Source organism: Phaethon aethereus, assembly GCF_964289735.1.
Source record: "Phaethon aethereus genome assembly, chromosome: 5".
NCBI lineage: Eukaryota > Metazoa > Chordata > Aves > Phaethontiformes > Phaethontidae > Phaethon > Phaethon aethereus.
In genome coordinates, this window is record NC_138579.1 from 27,050,017 (window position 1) to 27,071,190 (window position 21,174).

The following is a 21,174-nucleotide window of genomic DNA, read 5'->3' on the forward strand; positions in this document are numbered from 1 at the left end:
CTTCATTGTATCGTCTCGGTAAATACAAGCGCAAGGATGTGAAAGCATGGAGCTGCTCTTTGACGTGCTCTGGCCGTGGCGTGGCCTGTCTGGATCTGCACATGAACACCCAGGCACTAACTTTGCTGGTTTAAGCCTCTTAAGATTGAAGTTTGCACCGATTCCTGATTACTGCTTGTCATTAAAGACATGTTTTGCCCAACGAGAGAGGACCGGCGATGTTTAAGAAATAAAAGTGAAACAATGGTGTAATTTTTCTCTTTTAAGCCAGGCTGGTAGAAATAAGAGCTTTTTTACTTTCTAGCAATGTTGCTATGCATTTCTTTCTCCCCGCCTTTCCTTACGTCTCAACACACCCAAGCCAGCTGCTTCTCCCACTCGTGCACGTTCTCCCCAGCAGGGCCAGCGGTGCCGGCCCAGGGAGGCAGGCGGAGAAGGGAGGGAAGCACCTCTGTGGTGCCAGAGGAAGCAGCGGTCCCAAGATGGTTGGTGGGTTATTTAATGCTGTTTTTCTAAAGAGCAAAATAAAACAAGAGGAAAAAAAGAAAAAGTAGACTGAGCATATGCTGGAAAGGGAGAGAAAAAAAATAATCCTCCAAGCATCTTTGAAATTCATTGTAATTCTATTTGCCGTCAAAACCACTCGCGTATCTCTGCCGTTGTCATATTTGCAGGATGCTCATCCAAAGAAGCGAGACATCTCATAGAACTAAATTTTCTTGGCTGAAGAAGGCAAGAGGGAAATTACTCAGAAATTAAAATAAAATTGTAATTAAACAGCAAGCGTCCCGTCCCCCTGGCCCCCTCCAAGAAGGGCCTGGGAGGTGCCCAGCTGCGCGGAAGGGTCTAAGAGATTCAGATTCGTCCTCAGCACGGATTGTTTTTTTAAAAATTTTTAATTCCTTTAATGGATGAAATTATTGGAAATCATTATAATTCATTACCAAATGAATTAATGTCATTAATCTTTTATTTAATAATTAAATGGTCCACTCGAAGGGTCACGCTTCAGCACCTAACGCGTTCGCACCCGACGGAGCGGGTGGCCGGGACGACACTGCACACCCCCCCCTCCCCCGTGTACGCGTGACCCGTGGGACGACGCTCACACCCGCGCGGCCCCGCCCCGCCCCCGGCCCCGCCCCCGCCGTGACGCAGGCGGCGGCGTTGGTCACGTGTGGCGGAGGCGGAGGCACGGCCTGCCGCACCCGGAGCCGCCGCCATGCCGATGCCGCTGCCCGGCCGCCCCCGCCTCGGGCAGGCCTCGCTCCCGGCGCTGCTGCTGCTGCTGCTGCTGCTGCTGCTGCTGGTGGGCCCGGCGCGGCCCATCTCCTTCCAGCTGCCGGGCAAGGCGCGGAAGTGCTTGCGGGAGGAGATCCACCGCGACACGCTGGTCACGGGCGAGTACGAGATCGGCGCCCCGCCGGGCTCCTCCACCGGACCGTCCGCCAACCTCAAGGTGCGACCGCGGCGGCGGCGGCACCCCGGCAGCCGGGGGGAGTGGGAGTAGCAGTAGACCGGGGCGGGCGGCGTGGCCCCGCCTCCCCGACCGTGCGGGGGCGGGGCGTGTGGATGGTGACGTTTTCCACGCGTGACGCCAACCCAGGCGTGGGTTTACGGCGGGCCTGACCTCCTGCCCGTGGCACATTGGGGGAGGGATGGGGCAAGGCTTGCCTTGTGCTGGGATCCACCAGCTGGCACAGGGGCTTTGCCATCTGGGTATTAGGTAGCAAGGGAGCGGGACACGATTTTAGTTTGAGCCAAATACAAGCTTTTTCCCCCTGAAAGATCTTGTCGCAGCGACCTGTCCCGCCGGCCACTGTATAACCCACGCACCGAAGGCCTTCAGCGCACGGATTATACGGCAGCTGGCGGGACAGGCCGCTGCGACACAGCGATACGGCCCGTGCTAAGGCTGCTGACACCATGTAAGGAGGAAAGAGTTATGGTGACGTGGCTTTCCCAGGGCTCCCTCCCTGCGCACGGCCTGGCACGGCGGGATGGAGCAGCCGGCTACAGGGAAATGGCAAGGTGAGGGCTTAGAAACAAGGTCTTGGCACACAAAATAGCTGTTCCCATCTTGGTGTGTAGTGGCTCACATGGATTTTAGGGAGGCAGGTGTGACAGGGGAAAAAGAAGACCCTAAAGGATCCTTAGGGAGTGTAGGGGAAGGGTCAGCAGAATATATGTGACATACACTTATGTGACAAGCAGCTATCAAAACTTCAACAGCTTCACTTGAATTCTGTCTTCAGTCTGCCTTCCCCAGACTTTCTTAAAATTTCCGAAACGCTGAGTAAAGTCTGTTACTATGTAATCGGTTTGTAACAGCTTTCTGTCTGTTTTTTATTTATGTCTAAGCTCCAAAGGCTTCAAAAGTAAGTGCGCAAACAGACAGGATGGTCTGCTCAAGGAGTCTCTGGACTCAGTGTTATTCAGTGAGTATTTGAGATCTCCAGAAATCAAGTTGCCCTTCCAGCATCTGGAGTCTTGCTTTTTTAAAAATCTTGTTCTGCAGTGTATGCTTACATCATTAGTAATAGGAAACTTGCCTGTTTATAGGCAGAGCCAAGGAGCTTTAATGCTTTAAGTTGTTGCTATAGCATTTGCCTGGTAAGGTGCATGTATTTCAGATAGAGTGCCACGTTCCCATCCGTCTCAAGCCTCCTGGTTCTCTGATTGCCCACTCTTAGGTCAACTGACCCACAGTCTCTTCCAAGACTTACTTTTATGATGGAGGACTTGCCTAGGGAGGTGGTGAAGCAGTGAATCCCATGCTTGTGTCTTAGTCTGGCTTTACTGCTGAAGCTGGTATCCAGGTAGGACTGCTCATGGAGTTGTATTTTACTGGAACTGTAAAACAAAAATAAAATAAAGTTGTGTACTAGTCTGGAAAAGCTACAAAGGAGGAACAATAATCTATGCAGTTCTTGCTTTCCTTCTTATTGTTCAGGTATGCTGTGGCCTCCCAGTGTACTGGGCCAGTTGTAGGTGCTGTAACCCCTCTGTTAGGTGCATACTTCTTTTTGCATCTGAGTTTGTGTGGGAAGAGTTAGCTCCAGACACCATGTCTGCAGGTGGTTTCTCTCCTCCTGCACTGGATGGCCTGCTTCCATCCCCTGGGTCGGGCCACCAAATGTAGGAGGTTGGTAGTTAATCCTGGCTGGGCTCAGTACGGCTCCTGCTGGTGAGCTAAGTTTTGTGTGTGTGTGATACCCCAGTGCTAACAGTGGCACCCTCTGTTTTGGAGGAATCTGCGGGCTCTGCCAACTGGCTGCTGAGGAGTGGCATCTGGGCGGCTGAGGTCTCGCTTGGGCCCGGCCACGTGCCTCTGCCCCATTGTCGAGGCTGGTGGTTTGGGGAACCGTTCAGCTGTTTGTCAAGGGTGAACAATGCCTTGTCTGTATGGGATTGCATTACCGTAAATAACATTAGAATAGCATGAAAAATCCCTTTCAGGTCAACTCCCCCACAAGCGTTCTGGCTGGGCTATTAGCAGCTTCTGCCACCCCCGCACGGCCGGCTGAATGGGCAGTGTATTTGGCTGATTTGGGTAATGCTATTCAGTTTTGATGAAAGCGAATGGCAGAGCTTTTACTGTCCAGAATCCTGTTCATGAGCAGGCTATTGCTAGAGCTGCAAAGGACAAAAATGGATCAAGTTGCATAATACCTTCTAACCAAAGATTAGCTCCAGTGTCTACAAAGCCCTAAGGGAATAGTGCTCAAAATATTAGGGACATTTGAGAGCTTTCTTTACTGTGTTCTTGTCACCACTTCTTGGGATGGAGAACACTGTGTGCAGATTGTGTGACATCATCCTGATGAGGCTAGCATCTTGGTTAATCAGGACTGCTCCATTGAATAGCGTGCACCGTGCAGTGGCCAAAACACATGCTTTTACACCGTGTCTGTGTGGTCAGAGGCAGACAGCCTGGCACTCCCAGCAGGGCCTGCTGACTTGAGCTGGGTGCTTCCAAGAGTTTGGTGGCCACCAGACAGGAGGTGGCTTGTGTTGGTGGCTTGTGGCAGGGGGATGGCAACGCAGCTGCCTGTGCCTGACCGCGCAGGCGTGCTTTCATCTGCTCACTGCTTGAATACAGGTAGAGCTCGGAGCAGGAACTGCAGCACAGAAGGAGAGCGGTGCTCCTCGTTTTCGGATGCTGACAAATACCATATGGTGCAAGGGCAGCTACAACAAATCCCATAACAGACAATTATGGGATAATCTGTATGTAGAGGAAGCTTGTTCCTAAAGTCTTGCCTGCTATGGTTTATAAACCTGCAGCATGAGGATTTATATACTTTATTATTTTTCCTGCCTAATGCAGCAACTCTCATTATCCATGTGAAGGTCTGCACCTGTTCTGAGTCCAGCAGGCTGTCAGCATCAGTGGTATTCTGTGGCAGGGAGTTAATTAGGTGTTCTAATAAGAATAAAGAAGAGTGTTTCCTTAGAATAATTTTGGGTACATAGCCCTTTTGTACAGCCTTTGTACAGGGAAATGAGGCTGTTTTCCTGTTGTAAGATGGACTAAAGGAGAATGTCTGACTTACCTTCTCCATACCACAAATTATTTTGTGTACTTTTGTCTTATATACCTTAAAGTTATTCACAAGCTTTTTAGTGTCTTCACCTCTAAGACTTTCAAAGACTCCCAGTAACTTTAGCACCCATGCTTTTTCAGGCATACCTGTTGAAGGATAGAGTTGAGGGAAACCGACAAGTGTTCCAGTGGAACACACACTTGTTGATTTTCACACAGTATTGTAACGCCTTCTTTTTTTTTCACCCCTCCCCATGGTCAGAGTATTTCAGCTGGATGGAGCCTTTAATTGAGCACAGTGATTCTCAAGTCTGTGTCATTAAATATGTGTCCTTTTTTTACTCTTTGTTGAAGCATTGTTGTAGAACTTCTACAGCATTTGCCTATTCTTAGTAATTTCATAGACTTAGTGCAAAGCAGTCATTACTCTGTCTGTGTAGTCTGAATTGTCCTCTACAGCGGCTACTTCTATGGATCTTGGCACCCAAACTGTGTATAACTCGGAGCCACACTGACGGTTCATTTCTAGAGGAATAGATGTGCCCTTCTCCTTTTCATCTTCTGGGGATTCTTTTTTTTGTCCTGTAAGGCTTCTCTGTATCTCTGTTGCTATGGAAATTTATGAATTTTGCTTGCAAAAAGAAGGCACTGAATAACAGTTTGGTTCAGCTGGAGTTCCTAAATGTAGTCTATATTCAGAGGTTATAGGAGGAAGAGGAATTGGTGTGGTTTTGAGGTTTCTTGGTTGGTTGATTGATTGTTTTTTGGTGGGGTTCTTTTTTGTTTAATCTAAGAGTCAATAATTACGTTAGAGGTGCTCTGACTTTGTCAGCTCCTAGAGCAGGAATGAGGAGGAGAGGAATTGATACAGTTACGAGGAAGGAGGGAAACTGTTGAAAGGAGAATGCAGTAGCTCCAAAGGGGATGCTATGAGAACTCTTTCTTGCATAGCACAGGCAGTGTGAGCCTGTGGCAGCAAACCACCGTGTTCCTCACCCTCGTCATCTCTTTTACAGATAACTGACTCAGCTGGGCACATCCTGTATGCCAAGGAGGATGCCACTAAGGGCAAGTTTGCCTTCACCACTGAAGACTATGATATGTTTGAGGCCTGCTTTGAGAGCAAGCTTCCTGTGGGTAAGTGAAGTGAAAGGTCTGTTGGCTGCTTCTACCTTCCAAACAAGTTCACGTAGATGTGTGCATTAGAGGTATGGGTGAAGCGATCTTGAGTGTGGTCCGCAGAACACTATTGGACTTTTAAAGCTGATCTTCAGGATGTTGTGGGCAGTCTCACTGCAGAATACCTGCTGTCAGTGTTACTTTTTAAGTTAAGTAATCCTCTGTGGTTGTCGTGTACAGTGCTTGTGTTTCGTCTGAAAGGGGAATCGCATCTTCCTCCCGCAGAGGTCACCACGGTTGCAACAAGTGGCAGTACCGGGGAGCAAACCATGCTGCTTTTGCCCTTTTCATGCATTTCCCCATCTTGCAGTCGAGCTAGGACAGAGCAAGGATGCCATCATCTCCAGGACCCTGTCTTTCTCCCCAGCTGACCATCTCTCCCCATTTGGTGGAATGTGTTCTCTCTGCAACGCGTACTTGGCAGAAATCCTGCATTAGGTTAACAACTGTTTTCTGGGGTTGGTGGGGTGTGTGGGGGTGTGAGAACGTGGCCTTAGTTTGCACCTGCAACTGCTCTCTAAGTGGTCAATAAAGGGAAGGGGAAATGAGCAGGACGTCAGCCTTGCATTTGTGCTGCAGGGATGGTTGCCTAACGAGCGCTGAGGCTCGTTTTCTGCGAGTGTGACGCATGTGCTGCTTTGAGTGGCTGGGCTCAACTTCAGGACAAATGTGCTGAAAACAGCCCACACGTGGGCTGTAGTCTCATTTGCGGTGGTGTGAGCACATGCAAGTTCATAGGTGCTTGCATCTTTTCACAGCCACTGTCAGAGTTCTGCTCCCTAGACCTCGTTCTTCTTAGGTCTTATCCTAAAAGATCCCAGAGCATTTTGCAGAGCAGTCACTAGCAGTGTTCCTCGTATCTGTTGAAAGGCAGCCTCTGTTTTGCTTTTCTGCTTCACGTATAAGATACAAATAGTTTGCAAGCAGAAGAGAACTTTCCAGAAAGAAAAGGCTATCTTCTTTGCTGGGATTGGGAGGGATCTGGCTTGTAACACCTCTTCTATAGTATTTTACAGATAAGACAGTGACCCCAAATGCTCAGGATTTTGCTTTTATTTCACTCCAAAGGTAGGGCTTCCAAATGCTCCTTAACGCATAGAGACATGCAGGCAACTAGTGACTCATCTGGGAGTCACTCATGCTATTTACTGTCCAACACCTGGGTATTTGGGAGGTCTCCAGACAGTCCCACAAAACCTTTCATAGCTTCCATGTGATCATACACTGAAGTGGGAAAGGTTTCTTTCTTTAGTTGTGTCTAGACTCTTGTTTCAGTGCTTGTGACCAGAGGTTTCTTGCCTAGACTGAGCAGCCCCTTATAGCTGTTTTGACTGCAGCAAATGTTTGTTCCCTGGCTCCCTTGTATTGTTGCAAGTTTGTTTTAAAGCTTTCAGTACTGATAAGGATAAAATATTTCAAAGTGCAGCTTCTACCTGGTGACCAGTGGGGTGTTGAGATGCCAAAATTTAGAGCTGTTCAATTAAGCAGCCAAATCCTCTTCTGGAGGCTTTCTCTCTGGGGGCCTTCAAGCTGCCATTTTCTTTTTGGACCCAGGCACCCCAAATTCCTTGCTAAAAAGAGATGCTGCATGACAAGTATCTCCAGATTTCCCATGCCTGTGTTGGAAATCAAGGAGGTATTAAAGTAAGGGAGGTGGCACTGCGAGGCTTGATCATCTGCAGGACTTGGTTAAGTTACTGTGGAAGAAGTAACCACATCACAAGGAAGCGCCTTGTTTCCTCTATAAGGTCAGCATGGGAATGGGGGAACTGACCAAGTGCTGTTTTATCCCCATGTTTCACTTTAAAGGGCGGGTTTTTTTTTTTTCTTTACAGTCTCATCAAGTAAGTGGTCAGGAATTGTAGTGTGGCAGCCAAGGAGGATATTGGTGGAGTACTGGAAGAGAAAAACTGTTGGTAGAGGAAACCCAGAACCGTTGAGACTTGAGGGGTCTTGGCAAATGGGATTTCTCAATCCTTAACCACAGAAATGAGGAAGAGGAAGTGAGAAGGAGGTTCTGTTTAGAAGGTCCACCTTATCAGAGTGGAGGAATTCTTAGGGTGCTTCTTGGAGCTATGGGTGTTTGCATGATGGGCTTTTTGCCTCTTCCAGGGTGGAAGGGTCCTGTATTCATGACCAGTGCTCTTTTTCCAGGCACATTTACTCTCGCACCATATGCTCATCTCTGAGAAGAACAGCCTGGCCTGCACCACAGGCTCCCCTGTTGGGCTCTCCCTGTATGCTAATCTTTACCTCTTTGCTCCTTTTGTAATATGTCTCTTCCAAAACTTTCTTAAGAGTGCTATGGCTCATTTTCTCTGGAATTCCTGTGGGAAATTTTTTTGATATCCTGTTCAACAATCCTGTTCAAGCACTGACTTTGCAAATTAGGAGCTCCCCTAATCTCCCAGGAAACAGTTCTGTGCTCATGTGCGATGACCTCTTGAAGACCTCCTGGGGGATGTAGGTGTCAGTTTAATTTAAGATCTCTGGGACTTAACTCTTTTTCTCTTTGCTGCTAATCCAGCCTGCTCTGGCGAGCCCTGGCTGCAGGGGGTGCAAGGAGTTACTCAGGATCTGATGAGCGTGAAGGGAGCTGCCTAGTGCCTTGGGCTCGGTAAACTTGTAGAAGAGCAGCTTGAGCTTTTCCAGGCCAGTCCTTGGCAACGTTAACCTCTTGCAGAATATCTGCTTTCCATCCCTTTGCACCCAGCAGCTCCAAGTTTTCTACTTTCTACTCTTGGCAGCTCTCCCTTCCAGCCTGACAAATTAATCCTTCCAGTTCTGTTCTCCTGTTCACTGGCCTTTTCATCTCTCTCATCTCTTCCTGGAAGCTCCAGCTCTCCACCCAAGTTGCTGTAATTTGAACAACATTAAAAAAAACTTCTCATTGAACTGTGTGCTTTGCATTTTTTTCTACAGCTACTGTTGGCTATCCTACCTGACAGTCTCCAGGCATGCTGGTATATGTATGGCATAAGCAGTCAAAACTTGTGGTTGGAGAAAGGAGCACTGGATGGCTGTATATATATAGCCTGTCTGTTAAAGAACAGTGCTGGGATTTGAGTTTCTTTTACAGTAACCAGTCTTTTATAAGAAAACCAAAAAATTCCATCTTAACCCTAATTTATCCACTGGGCTCTTAATAGCTGGGTTTGAATTTTGAGCTCATGTATCCCTCAGGGAATTTAAGGAACAGTTTGTAGTTGATATGGACCATCCTGTCAGTGGGTTATTCCATGTTCTGCTAGCAGTAGAAGGTGGAGGTGATTTGACTCTGGTGTTGAAGAGCTGTTTAGTGGGTAGAGAGAAGATTTGGGGATGATGTACTGAAGATCTGGAGTATGTTCCTGGCTCCAACTGGAGTGACCCAGTGTAGCCTGTACATTGAATTTGTTTGTGGAGTGAGGGAATGTCCACTGGCAGCCTCCTAAGGCAAAGTGTGAGTATTGGACATTCTCCTGGATAAAGACTCTGAAATTCATAGTATAAGTGAATTCAGACCTTGTGTTTTGCTGGCAGCCAGCTGAGGACAACTGTATGCCGCAAAGAGCTGGGATTTGGGAATGTGTTATGTACAGACATTTCCTTGGTGGGTGGTATAGCGGAATATGATACTCGGGTCAGCTGATGTGCTGCATTCTTTAGAGTGTCTTCTATGCCCGTTCTATATATTTTTTTTTTCTTCCTCTTGTGAATGTTCTCAGATGTGACAGTTTGTAGCAGTTAAAAGAAGCTATTAGCCAAGGCATAAGTGTCCCTAGCTTGGGGGCTACAGCCTTAAAAGATACCTATTGTGTTGTTGACTGCTGCCTTATCCTACTTGCTGTTTGTGCGGCTCCAGCTGGCATTTCTCTGAAATGGCATTTTCCCGGTTTCAGAAGCCTCCTGCCGTCTTGGGGTTTGCATTAGCAGTGTGGGTCTCGGACATCTGAGCTGTTCTTCCCCTGAAAAGATATGTTGGTAAAGGGATTGCCTTTGTTTCTGCAGATACTGCAGCACACGAGGGTCAGTAGTCCCTGTATGCCATATTCCTCAATTAGAGCAGTTTATCTTCTACTCCTTTGAATGAAAAATCATTTACAACCCCAATAACCTTGACAAGTTGTGGGTGCATTTCCTGCTAGGAGGAACGTGGGCTTCCCACTTGAATATTTGTCCCTCTGGTGACTTGTCTTTTGCCAGGCTGTCTCATAGCAGCTGGTATTCATGTTCTAATCCTCTGCAGTTTTTGCAGTGATTTGCATCCTACACACACTTAGTGCTTTTAGTTACAGCTTGTTCTCATTATCTTTGGGAGGCTTTCCTTCAGCCAGGATTTATTGTGAAGTCTCTGTATTTTTAGGCTGGACTGTGCTGCCTCCGCAGTTAGCTGCAGACATGGAGGGAGGGGAGGGGTGTTGTGAGTTCTTCCTCAGTGGTGGGGAGAACTGGTGATTTCCTGGCAGGCTGAATGTTTCGCACAATGAATCCTTTCATTATGCTTCCAGGAACAGGGAGGATGCCGGACCAGCTCGTGATTCTGGATATGAAGCATGGAGTTGAAGCAAAGAACTACGAGGAGGTATGTCCCCTGGCTGCCTGCACTGCAGGCTCTCCTTTCCCAGCACTCACATGATGCCATTTGTAGATCTGGGGCTCATGATAGGAAGCTGTTTTCCCAGTGGTGATGAAAGCCTGACTGCAACCTGAAATTCCAGTGAAGCTTTGTGTGTTAGGGGAGAAGAAAAAAAAAAAAAAAAAGACAAGCATCAAGTAAAATTAATTCTGTACTCTGGGAACCGGAGCCTAATGTGTGAATTTCTTTGCTCGGACAGCGTGACCCAGCTTCTGAGCATAGGCATGAGAGGCAACAAGAGACTGAGAGGTGAAGTTTCCCCAGCCCCAGCCGCAGAGGGCATTTTAGGTTAATACCAGATCCTCCTAAAGGTCAAGTTGTGTTGTTACTGTTCTTACCTTCCTGACTGTAAGATGTACTGGCTCAACAGCCCTGAAATGTGGATTTCTAAGAACTGGCAGTGTATCCATGCAAAGGTGTTTGGCAGAGTAGTAGCTGGTGTGAAACGGGTATTTGGTTTGAAGGCGTGACATGGCAAATAGGCATAAAGCCTAAACTTTTCCATCTTAGGAAGACATAGTTTTCTTAGACCCAAGAGCCAGCTGTGTGTAATAGGAGTTGCTTTGTGGCTGGAACAGTCCTGGCTGGTTTGGATGCTGAATTTTGATGGCTACTACTATGCTTTTGTCTCACTAGAATTTGAGGTCCATCAGCCCCCAGCACAGAGCCTGTGCCTGAGAAAATGGGAGTTGTTGGCGGAGAAGGATTCCTGCAAATGATTGCTGTTTCCACTGTGCACAACAGCATGGGAGATGCCCTAGGGAGGAGAGTGGGTAGCAGAGGAGGCTGTGCATGGTGCCAGTTAGAAAACGAACAAATTTCTGAGATGGGCACGCCGGAGTTTTTATATCCTTTTGAGCTTTAGGCTAGCTGGTCCTGCATGGCTTAAGTCAGTCTAGAGCACATCCTATGTGGAGAGTAAAAAAAGAGCTTGGTGTCAGGGAAGAGCAGAGCAATCATTGGGCCAGCTGTCTGGCAACCAGCTACTGAAGGATTACAAGATGTTGAAATCTTATGGGATGACCCCTGAGAGTGTAACTGGGAGGATTATGGTGACTACATTTACAGAATCTCTTTAAATACAACCCCATGGCATACTTTGAGTGACATTACTGTAGTGCTACCTAGAAGCATTGTCCCTTATGCAGAAGCAGAAAGGTTCTTGTGCCCGTGTATCTATGTGCTCACTGGTTTCGGATACAACTGTCTTAGAATAAAAGTAAGTGTACATTATGCTCGTCAGTGTAGTTAGATCAATGGAAAAGGTCTGTGGACAAACATGGGAAAAGAATTGAGACTTGCAGTCCCACCTGATACCAAATGCAGATCTTGGCAGCACTGGCAAGCATCCTTGACCTGTGAGGACCTCTCAGAGTAGCAGGCTGTGTTGAACCTTATTGAGTAGTGTGTCTGCAAAGGACTCAAACTGGTTTACTGTTTGTACAGCTGCTACGGATATTTAGCCATGCTGCTTTGCAGTGTGTTCTTTTCATCCTCTCTCTCCCCAGGTTGCTATAGTATTTGTGGGCTTTGACTTGACAGGTTGCTGTAAGGCCTCAGAGGGGAGGACTGTGGCTCAGGTTTCTCTCCTGGAATCGCTGCCTTTTTGAGCCTTTTGCTTGTGATATTCATCTGCTGTAAGGTACTGGTGACCTGTCTTCCCCCCCAGTTCTTCTTGAACTGCTACAAGGAGACTTGATGCAGGGAGCTGAATGAGGGCCACTGATACTGTCCTGCTTGTGCATGGATATATGCAGTGAGAGGAGGGGTGATGTCCAAGTCTAGCTTCCTAAGCTTTCATAGAATCAGCCATTCTTGGAGAAAAGCAACTGTGAGAGTGAGCTGGGTTGGAAAACTTAATTGCATGGCAGTGTCATACCTTAGTTCTCTGGGGCAGGGAGGAATAACTTTCTCCATTCATTAAATAGAAAGGAAGGTAGCAAAAAGTGAAAAGAGTTTTCAGAGGGTACCAAGAAGGTTTGTCAATCTAGGTTCCTTTCCAGATCAGCTACTCCTTGTCAATTCTTGGCTATAGCATGTCTCTTTCTATGCTAGGAATAGAGTTAGGCGTTGACAAATCTTTGAGTGGCCCCTGAGAAGTTCAGTGGAGGAGTTGTCTCTGTTGTTCTGGTGGTCCAGATGTTCCTTCTAGGAGGATGCTGTTCAACCATCAGAGATGCTTGGTGAGCTTTTTACAAAATCCCTTGGAGGAGCTGTGCATACTGGCTTCACTAGGGATCAGAGAGGTTCCAGGATGTGCATCTCAGAGCACAGGCAGGACTAAAAGTAGCTAGCAGATGTTTCTAGCTACACCTATTAAGTGTAGATGAAGGGATGCAGGATGGAGCAAACAAGCCTTGGTTTTTGCCTGTAGAACATTTGTAGCCTTCTGTGAAAGAAGAAAAGTGCCCTCCAGGAAGATAATGGAGCCGGTCAATGCGGGGTTACCTTGTCAGTAGAGCTGCCTGAGACCTTGTGTGTATTACAGACCTGCTGCTCTAGCTGTGTCAGCAGAGTCTGGGCCATAGGCACCCTTACACTGGTGCCAGTTTTTCAGCAAAGCTCTGTTGGCAGGTACGTGTCCAGGCCACAGGGTTTTGTCAGTACAACTTATTGGCTAGAAAGTGGGAGGGCTTTAATCTCCCTTTTCCTACCCCTCCTCACAGACACACTCCGAATTGACACTGCTGTGCTGGCAGCAATATACAGCTTGCCTCAGCACAAAAATCCTCAGATGACTGCTTGATGGCCTGCTGCTTGCCAGGATATGCGTGTCATGTGAAGACCCTTCACTGAAATGGCTGATGAGCTAGCACTGGCCTGGTCACGAGCATCTCTTCAGATGGGCTCTGACACACAGGCAACTGCCTCTGGAAGTGGTGTTTCGGGGGTGCCTGCACACCGGTTGCCCTGCTGCAGCTGGACCACTGAGGGATGCTGCCCTGTGGCTTATGTCCTGGTAATCCTGTGTGACAGTGAGACCGGTGGTGAGCTGCAGGTGCTCCATGTGTTTCCTGTAGTTTTCTGTAGCACATCTTTCTTCTGCTGCAATCCTTGGGGACATGGCATCTGGCCTTCATGGCAGGGGCCTGTCACTCATTGGTAAGAGTGACAAATTCTACACAAGAACCAGAGTTACCCAAACCCTATGCTGTAGCAGTGGCAGGAATTGCAGTTAGCTTCCTTTGAGTAATGTCTTTATGTCACAGATTTTACATAAAGTGTAGTCAGGTTACAGCCCTGGCTGGGGCAGGGATATTTACACATTCAAATTTAAATAGTTGCCGTTGTGGACTGTGCTTGCTAATTGAATTTCCTGTGGATTTTTGTTTTTGGCTACAAGTCCATGACTTGTAGGACTGTGAGTTGCATGTTATACACAAAAAATATGTCATATAAAACCAGCTTCTATGAGGGAAGTGCATTTTTCTTTCAAACTGGCTCAAAAGCAGCCTGTCCCGTAAGTATTCCAGCAGCGTCACCTAGTGGCTTGAGGCAGATAGAGCACTTTGTAGCTGCGTCGTCCCTACCAAGAGCATATGCAGCCCTCGAGGTTATCAGTCTAAGCGATAAAAGCCCTGAGCTCTTGTGGGTGTAATCAAACCACTACTACTGGGAATCAGGCAGCCCGGGCTTTCTGGGGCGTGTGGCAGCAGCTAGCTAAGTGAGTCTTGGTGCTAATATCCTGTCTGCCTATAGAACAGTATCGTATGCGTATATAAGTTAGTCACCTGTATCTCAGTCTGTGACTTCTATTCACTGGAAGTTTAGTCATGTGGCAAGCTCTTCTACCCACTCCTCAGAAGCCAGCTGTGAATAAGCTAACATTAGGCCAAATAAGGAAGAAATGTGCTTGTATGCATACTGTCCTCCTCTGTTGTGTAGGAGGGGTAGTAGGAAAGTGTGTTTCAGAGAACAGGTGGGAGAAGTGGTAGTGTTTTATGCAATGGTAGTTTCTGGCTTGTAAAGGTGTTTCCCAGGGGAAGGATGCCCCAGATCTGTAGTATGTGAGGAGGAGTGGTTCAAACTGGCAGTAAAAACCCATGTGGGAGCTTTTGGTTTTGACTCAGTGCTTGCCTGACTCTTCTGTTTTTTAGATTGCGAAAGTGGAGAAGTTGAAGCCTCTGGAAGTAGAATTGAGGCGCCTGGAAGATCTCTCAGAGTCCATCGTTAATGACTTTGCCTATATGAAGAAACGAGAAGAGGAGATGAGGGACACGAATGGTAAGAGACTGTGTGCTCCTTCAGAAGGACACAGACGTAAGACCCTTTACTTCTGCTGAATGTGATATTAGGATGGCGTGTGGAGATCAGGCAATTATAGTGGTCTCGGCCTGTTCTGTTCCTAGTAAGGGAAACCTGCTGATATTTCTCTCCCTCTGAAGCAGTTACTGAGTCTTGTGTGTCCCATCGCTAGAAATCATTTCTTACTGTCTCTATTCCTAATGTGAAATACTATGTACCATTTAGTGTTGCCCATTAACCACAGTTTCACCTTGTTCCCTCTCGTTATCCTCCTTCTTGTTCCTTCTGCTTTTATTCTCAAGTACTGATGGTACTCACGTGCCTTTGCCTTCATGCTGTACGATTCCTTGCCTTTGAAGTTTCACAGGGGTGGGGAGAGAAAAATCCTAGGAGCTTTGCCCTCTTGAAGTGCATCCTGTGATGTCAGACTCCCGTGCAATGGTTTGTTGTCTGTTTCAGAGTCGACAAACACCCGGGTTCTGTACTTCAGCATTTTCTCCATGTGCTGTCTCATCGGACTGGCCACCTGGCAGGTTTTCTACCTGCGTCGCTTCTTCAAGGCCAAGAAACTGATTGAGTAAAGGAGCAAGTCCTCCTCCCCCTCCTCTCAGACCCAGCTGGACACCGCTGGGACCCAGCCATGGCCCACTGGAGCCATCTCACAGATGATACCCACTGACTGGAGTTTTTCTGCAGATACTTGGACCCTATATGGGGAGGGGAGCCTAAACATCGGAGGCAGCAGGGGACTTGTGAAATCCTGTTGGATGTTGAAGGTGGGGGAGGTTGTGATGGGTTTGGGATTCCTGGGGCAGAGATAAAATAAAAAAAAGATGTTTCCATGACAGCTGCAGCAAGTTTTTGCGCTGTCTGTTCTCCTTTTATAATCCTGGCTTGATGATGTCTCCCGTCTGTCTGTGACTGTAGTGTTACTCTGAGCCACTTCACCCTGCTGAGCATTTTAGGTGCCATGCAGCTAGCACCAGGGCAGAGCAAGGGATTCCCTGTTCTGACCAGCTGGGATCTAAGCCTCGTGCAAACGGAGGCGATTGTAAAGCAACAGGATTCATCATTCCAGCAGGGCCTGAGGATAGAGGGAGGTCCAAGGTTTGGTCCCTGTCGTGGACCTCTGTGTTTCTCCCTGTGGGAGCTGGTGTCTTTGTGCTGACAGGTCAGGGCACTTGCACATAAGTCAGTTCAGCCTGGAGGAAGGGGAGCCTTGGAAGAAGGGCTTGGGAACGTGCTTGAGCTTGGAAAGGAGAAGCCTGCTTCGCTCAGATAAGCTGTCCAGCCTTGGTCCCACCCTTGCTCCACGTGTTTGTCTTGGATTTGCCTCTCTTGTTCTGAAATGATGCAGCAGTTTTCCCGAAAGCCTTGGTCAGGGATGGTCTTTTGTGCAGACAGGAGGCCTCAGTCAGATACAGTCACAGAGCAAACAGGAGCACGTTATGCTTGGAAACTTGGTCTTACATTGAGCAGGAGACTTTTCTCATCTAACAGCGTAGCGTTTAGCCAGCAGGGAGCTGGCTGAATCTCATTTTCTGAGACCTCAAAGCAAGGTGGGCTGCCGCTCCTGTGCAGCATGAGGGCCTGTGCCCTGCTTTGAGGTCTGAGGGTGCAAGGGGTGCTTTGCAGGTTGGCAGGGGAATTGCTGGAAGAATGTGGATGAACTCAAAAAAGCAGTAAAGAGTAGGAACACGGTAATACTACGCCTGGGGGTGGGGGAGTCTGACCTGTGCCCTCAACAGAATTTTATTCTGTATGGTCCTACAGAGAGAGCAAGCTGCTTCTCGTTTCTCAGCCATCCAGATGGCATGATGTGAAATAAGCCAGGCTGGGAAAAAACAGGCAAGTTAACTTCCTGGACTTACCTGCAGTAAGTCTTTAGGCAGTGATTAAAATTCTTTCACCTTTTCCTGCATTCCTTCAGAGCAAATGGTTCAGCAGCACAGCATTCTGGTGTCATGTGCCTAGACACTTCTGGCTAGGGAAGGGGTTCTCGCAGCCCTGGGCCTGGCCTACCATTTTGACAAAAGCATGGTTTTATAATTTCTGACTTGAATCTGATCTATTGCTGGCAAGGAAACGGTTGTCCAGGGTGAGGCAATGGGAAAGAGGATGAAAAGATGACCTCCTGTCATCTAAGTACAGTAGTACTTTGCCTCCCCTTTGCCATTGCCAAGTTCCTGGAGTTGTTAGTTCCACTGGCAAGTGCTTAGATTGCTTTTAATTTGTTTCTTTTTTGATAAAGCCATATTAAGAACCCAAGTCCACTCCTCTGCCCTTGCATTCATTTTGTCCTTGTATATTTTTGAAAGCTGTTACAATGCAGAACAGCAGTGATGCCACATGACTGAATTACAGAAGTCATTTGAAGGTAGTTTTAGGTCCTACAGTTTGAAGCCTGTAGATCTGTTAAGGTTTTGCTTTTGTTTTTATATAACTTGAAAAGACAGTACAACAAAGGGGCTTTTCCAGTCTTGTCTGTTTTGATACCCTCTTCCCGTCCTTATCGGAATACAAAGTTATCTTTATCTTAAAAGTGGTGGTGAGGCCTTAGGTTCCCCAGGTGACTATTACACTATCATCGTTCTGGTGTTGCGTTTTGATCTTCACTGTACTGGTATGGTTACTGGGGAACAAGTGTGGGGGACTGGTATGGATTTACCTGTAACGACTGGTTGGGGGATTTTGTCAAACTTCTCAAATAAAATTCTCTTGGGGAAAAACAACCCACCTCAGTTGTCTGTGTGAATCTTGTCCTCTGTGTGAATCTTGTCCTCTGTGCATGTTCCTACCGACTGCTGTTTCCTGCAAGCTGACCTGTCACAGGAAGCAGCAAATACACAGACCCCTTGCAAGCCCTTTGGGTTTCTCTAGTGAAAGTTCATCTACAAAGAATTTGAGAATTACGGCCTCTGGAAAGGTATCAGCTGCATGGGCTTCTCCGCAGAGTGGGACCAGTAATGTAATACAAGTTACCATTTGCTGCCTTTCTTCTTTCCTCCTTCCTAATTATATCCCCCTATGTGGAGGAATTTTGAGTCTGATAGTGAAACAGGGCTGGTGCTCTAGAGCACAAGATTCAGTTTTTCACTGTCAGCTCACAAGTAAAATTTAGTTCATTAAGACAAATGGAATTGCTTTCAGTTTTGTGCTTTAGAGGAAATTTTATATTGTTGCAAAGAAGAGTTGGTCCTATGTGAGTGACAGATGCTTACTCAAGAGTGGTTAGGTATTTACCAAACTGCCGTCAGATCTCTGTTGAGCCTGCGAGCCTTTTGTCATGAGGTAGCCAAGTGAGATATGCCATGTAACAGTAACATAAGTGCTAGATAACTAGTTAGTATTACCAGGGAGAATTTCAAGAGGGGAAATTCCCAGATCTTTGGATAAGGATTAGCCTCTGCAAGTTCTTGCCCAGATGAATATTTAAGTATGTGAAATCGTACAGTTGTTCTCATGCGGTAGGTTGGCGGTGGATCTGGGCTGTTTCAGAGTACTGCAAATGCACAGCTGGTGTCTTCGTTCCATTTTACTTCTGGGAAATGGGCTAAAGTTGAGCAGTTGCAGATACTTGGGTCTGAGCCCATCTTTGTGTGAGATAGATGCATCGCTGGTAAATCTGTAATTGCCTGTAGCAAACTGCATCAGACTTTTCCAGCCTCTTCCACCCACTTGTCAATGTGACTAACGATTTAATTACCACACTACTTAACCAGCGCGTGAGCATTCCTAAGTAAGGTATATCTTCGCGTACTCCCCCTCCTGCTATGCCAGTGTCAGCTGCACCCTGTACGAAGTGCCTGCCGCAGCTGCTGTGTGCGGGCACGCGTAAGGGGATGAGCATTTTACACACTCTGCTCATTTCTTACAAGCTGCTCAGGTATGTGAGAAATAACCCAAGTGTACAACACCTGCTTTGTCTCCTAACTGGCAGATCAGGGACTTTTGACTCAAAACTAGTTTGGCAACTGGTTGGCGAGACCATTAGGGGATTCCTGCCTGTGTGTTTCACGAGGTCCTACAAGCAGAGGTTTGGGAAAGTAGTGTGGCGTCACTTCACCCCTGCCAGTTCATGTGATGTATTTCTGTCTCCCTCATACCTTTAGTTGTGTTGCTCTACTGTACTTGTCTTTCAGATGCCTGAGATAGCCTTGCCCTTCATGAGCAAAGACTTTGGGCAATGAACTTCCCGCATGTTCAAGGTGGCTTGCTGGGAAGGAGAGAGCACAAACCTGCAATGGATACATCTGCTACAGGAGAGAAAAAAAGTCGGGTCTGGTGAAGACTGCAGGAGTTCAGCGTTGGTAGTTTTGTCTGCTGCCCCTTCTCCACCTAAAAAAATTGTCAGGCTTGTGCTTGTTCTGTTGTTCCTCCCCCAAACCACAGCTGGTGGTGGTGTGGTGGCTCTGGCAGGCCTGCCTTTCTCTGAGGAAGGTGGAAGGAGCAGAGGATTTAGAAACACTGCCTGTTGGCATTTCGTGGACCTTTTTGTAAACCAAGCTTTTGCTGCAGCACTAAAATACTTGTATTTGCTCAGCAGTGTTTGTAGGAAGCCTGTTTTGCTTTGCACTGGAAGTCTGTTGCACTGGCAGGAGTTGGGAGTTGCTCTGCTTCAGCTGGAGCTGAAGTATGTTAAACTTTCTGCAAAATGGCAGTAATTGATGCCTCATAGCTCCTTCTGTTGCCAGAGGTCTGTGTGGTTTATCACCTTAAACTCAATGCATTAGTTTGCTTGCTGACACAGTCTGCCAGAGGACCTGTGGTCTCCAGGTGTCCATTCCAGTGATCTTTGCTATGAGGATCATTTGTTAGGCTCATGTTCAGAGAAAGCTGCTGTGTCCTGAAGGACCCATCTGACTTGTTGTACATTTTATTGCAAAAACTGAAATACATGTTGAATAACTTCCTTTGGGGGCGTGTTACTCAAAAAAGGCAACGACAGAACCATGCTCACATTGCTCTGTCTCACTGTGGTTTCCTGTCACTTAATTTCCTTTCATAGCTGATATTCCTGAGGTATCTTTTCCCTGAGCTTTTAAATTGGTTGCATTATGTGATGTTTCCATAAGCTGCATGAGGAGGTTCTGTTAGAATTGTAATGAGATGAACTTGTTTTTTCTTGGTTATATGGGGGATGCTGTTCCTACAGCCACCACACAGCCAGGGCAGGCAGAAGGGAGGACATGCTTGTGTTCCCTAGCTATACCCCGTTGCAGGTCTGGTCTGATCTGCTGCAGAGCTTTACCTTCTAGGGTTTTCTCACCCATACCAGCTGCTTATTTTTTTTATTTCCCCCGGATATACTTTGTTTGGATAATCTTCCCCCAGATGTAAGATATTTGCTATACATTTGTGACTGGAATCTCATCTTCATTATAATTAACCATGTAGATGCCCTGTCATTTCTTCCTTCTCAGTGTCGGCTTCTCTTTCCTTGTGTTAGTAACATAATCAATGTACTGTCTTGACTCGGAAAACCATGAATGAGATCTTTGAACCGAGGCCGATACTTGCTATGATTTGGTTTAAATTACAGCATTCCTATCCTTATACAAATTCATTGTTCAGTAATGATTTTGCAAGAGGCAGAATGGCCCATTGCCTCTATGTGGTCTGATTTCTTTAAATGTTTGAGTAAAAAATTCAGTGTAAAGTCAGGTGTATAGTCTTCAGTCATATTCCAATACACCTGAGTGGGCAGCGGCTGTTACTTCCCCTAGGGGCATCTTGCTGGGAGAATTACTTGCCTTGCTTTTTAAAGCATAGTAAAGTCAATGTTGTGGCACAGCTAAACCTGATTGTGGCTACTACTGTGATCATTTTATGGAAGAATTTGTATGATACTGCAGATAATAACAGGCAATAACAACTCTACTTTTCAAATCAGAAAAATTAAGATTTACTTTTTCAATTAGTCTTCTGGTTTTCTACAACTGTTCCAGATTCCTTAATCCCATTTCCGTGAGATTTTGCCATCTTGATTTTTTTTTTTTTTAATTATTATTATTGGACAGATGACATTTTGCCAGGTACTCCCCTTTCAGTGGAGGGAGTGAATGATCCCGAGCAGAACATGTCTGAACTTCTTCATGCATTCCTGCAAGCTCCTTTATTCTAAAACTGACATGCTGTCTTTGCCGCTTGGAAGGACATCTTTGTGTGGAAACAGATATGATGCACAGCAAAAAAACTTTGATGGATAAGTTACTCACTTTTAAAATAGGTGTGTATAATACTGAACAGCTCTTTAACCCTCACCACATTGCAAGGACCCCTGCCTGTTGTTTCATGCTCCAAGCAATAAAGCGTCTTCCCAAGGGAGTGGGATAAGAGCTAACCAGGCTTTGTCGTACCTTGTTTTAAGGATTTGTGCTCCTCCTGTAAGTGTCAGATCACCTTGTCCTGCAGTGAACATTCCCCACTGTTCAGCTCCACTTTCCCATCTGCGGTTGTGACTGCTGAGCTTTGAAAACAAAATATTGAAATGATGATGGTGTGCATTATCTATGAAGAAAATAAATCACTTACATAAGATTAAGGTTGCTAATACTTATGACAGGGAAGTTATTGCAGCTCCAGA

The 21,174-nt window shown here is 46.7% G+C and overlaps 1 protein-coding gene across 2 annotated transcripts; it reads left to right on the forward strand.

Annotated features, from left to right (window-relative positions):
* Positions 1–1,130: 1,130 nt before the first annotated feature.
* TMED10 (transmembrane p24 trafficking protein 10) lies at positions 1,131–15,169 on the forward strand (the record flags this gene model as incomplete). 2 transcript variants are annotated; one of them, XM_082000434.1, is made up of 5 exons in its annotated part: positions 1,131–1,459; positions 5,563–5,683; positions 10,216–10,289; positions 14,441–14,567; positions 15,048–15,169. In XM_082000434.1, exons 1-5 carry the CDS (start codon positions 1,223–1,225, stop codon positions 15,167–15,169), a joined length of 681 nt encoding a protein of 226 aa, XP_081856560.1. In that variant the 5' UTR covers positions 1,131–1,222. The 2 variants fall into 2 exon arrangements, with proteins under 2 accessions (XP_081856560.1, XP_081856561.1); XM_082000435.1 differs by having other exon boundaries at positions 10,222–10,289.
* Positions 15,170–21,174: the final 6,005 nt, after the last annotated feature.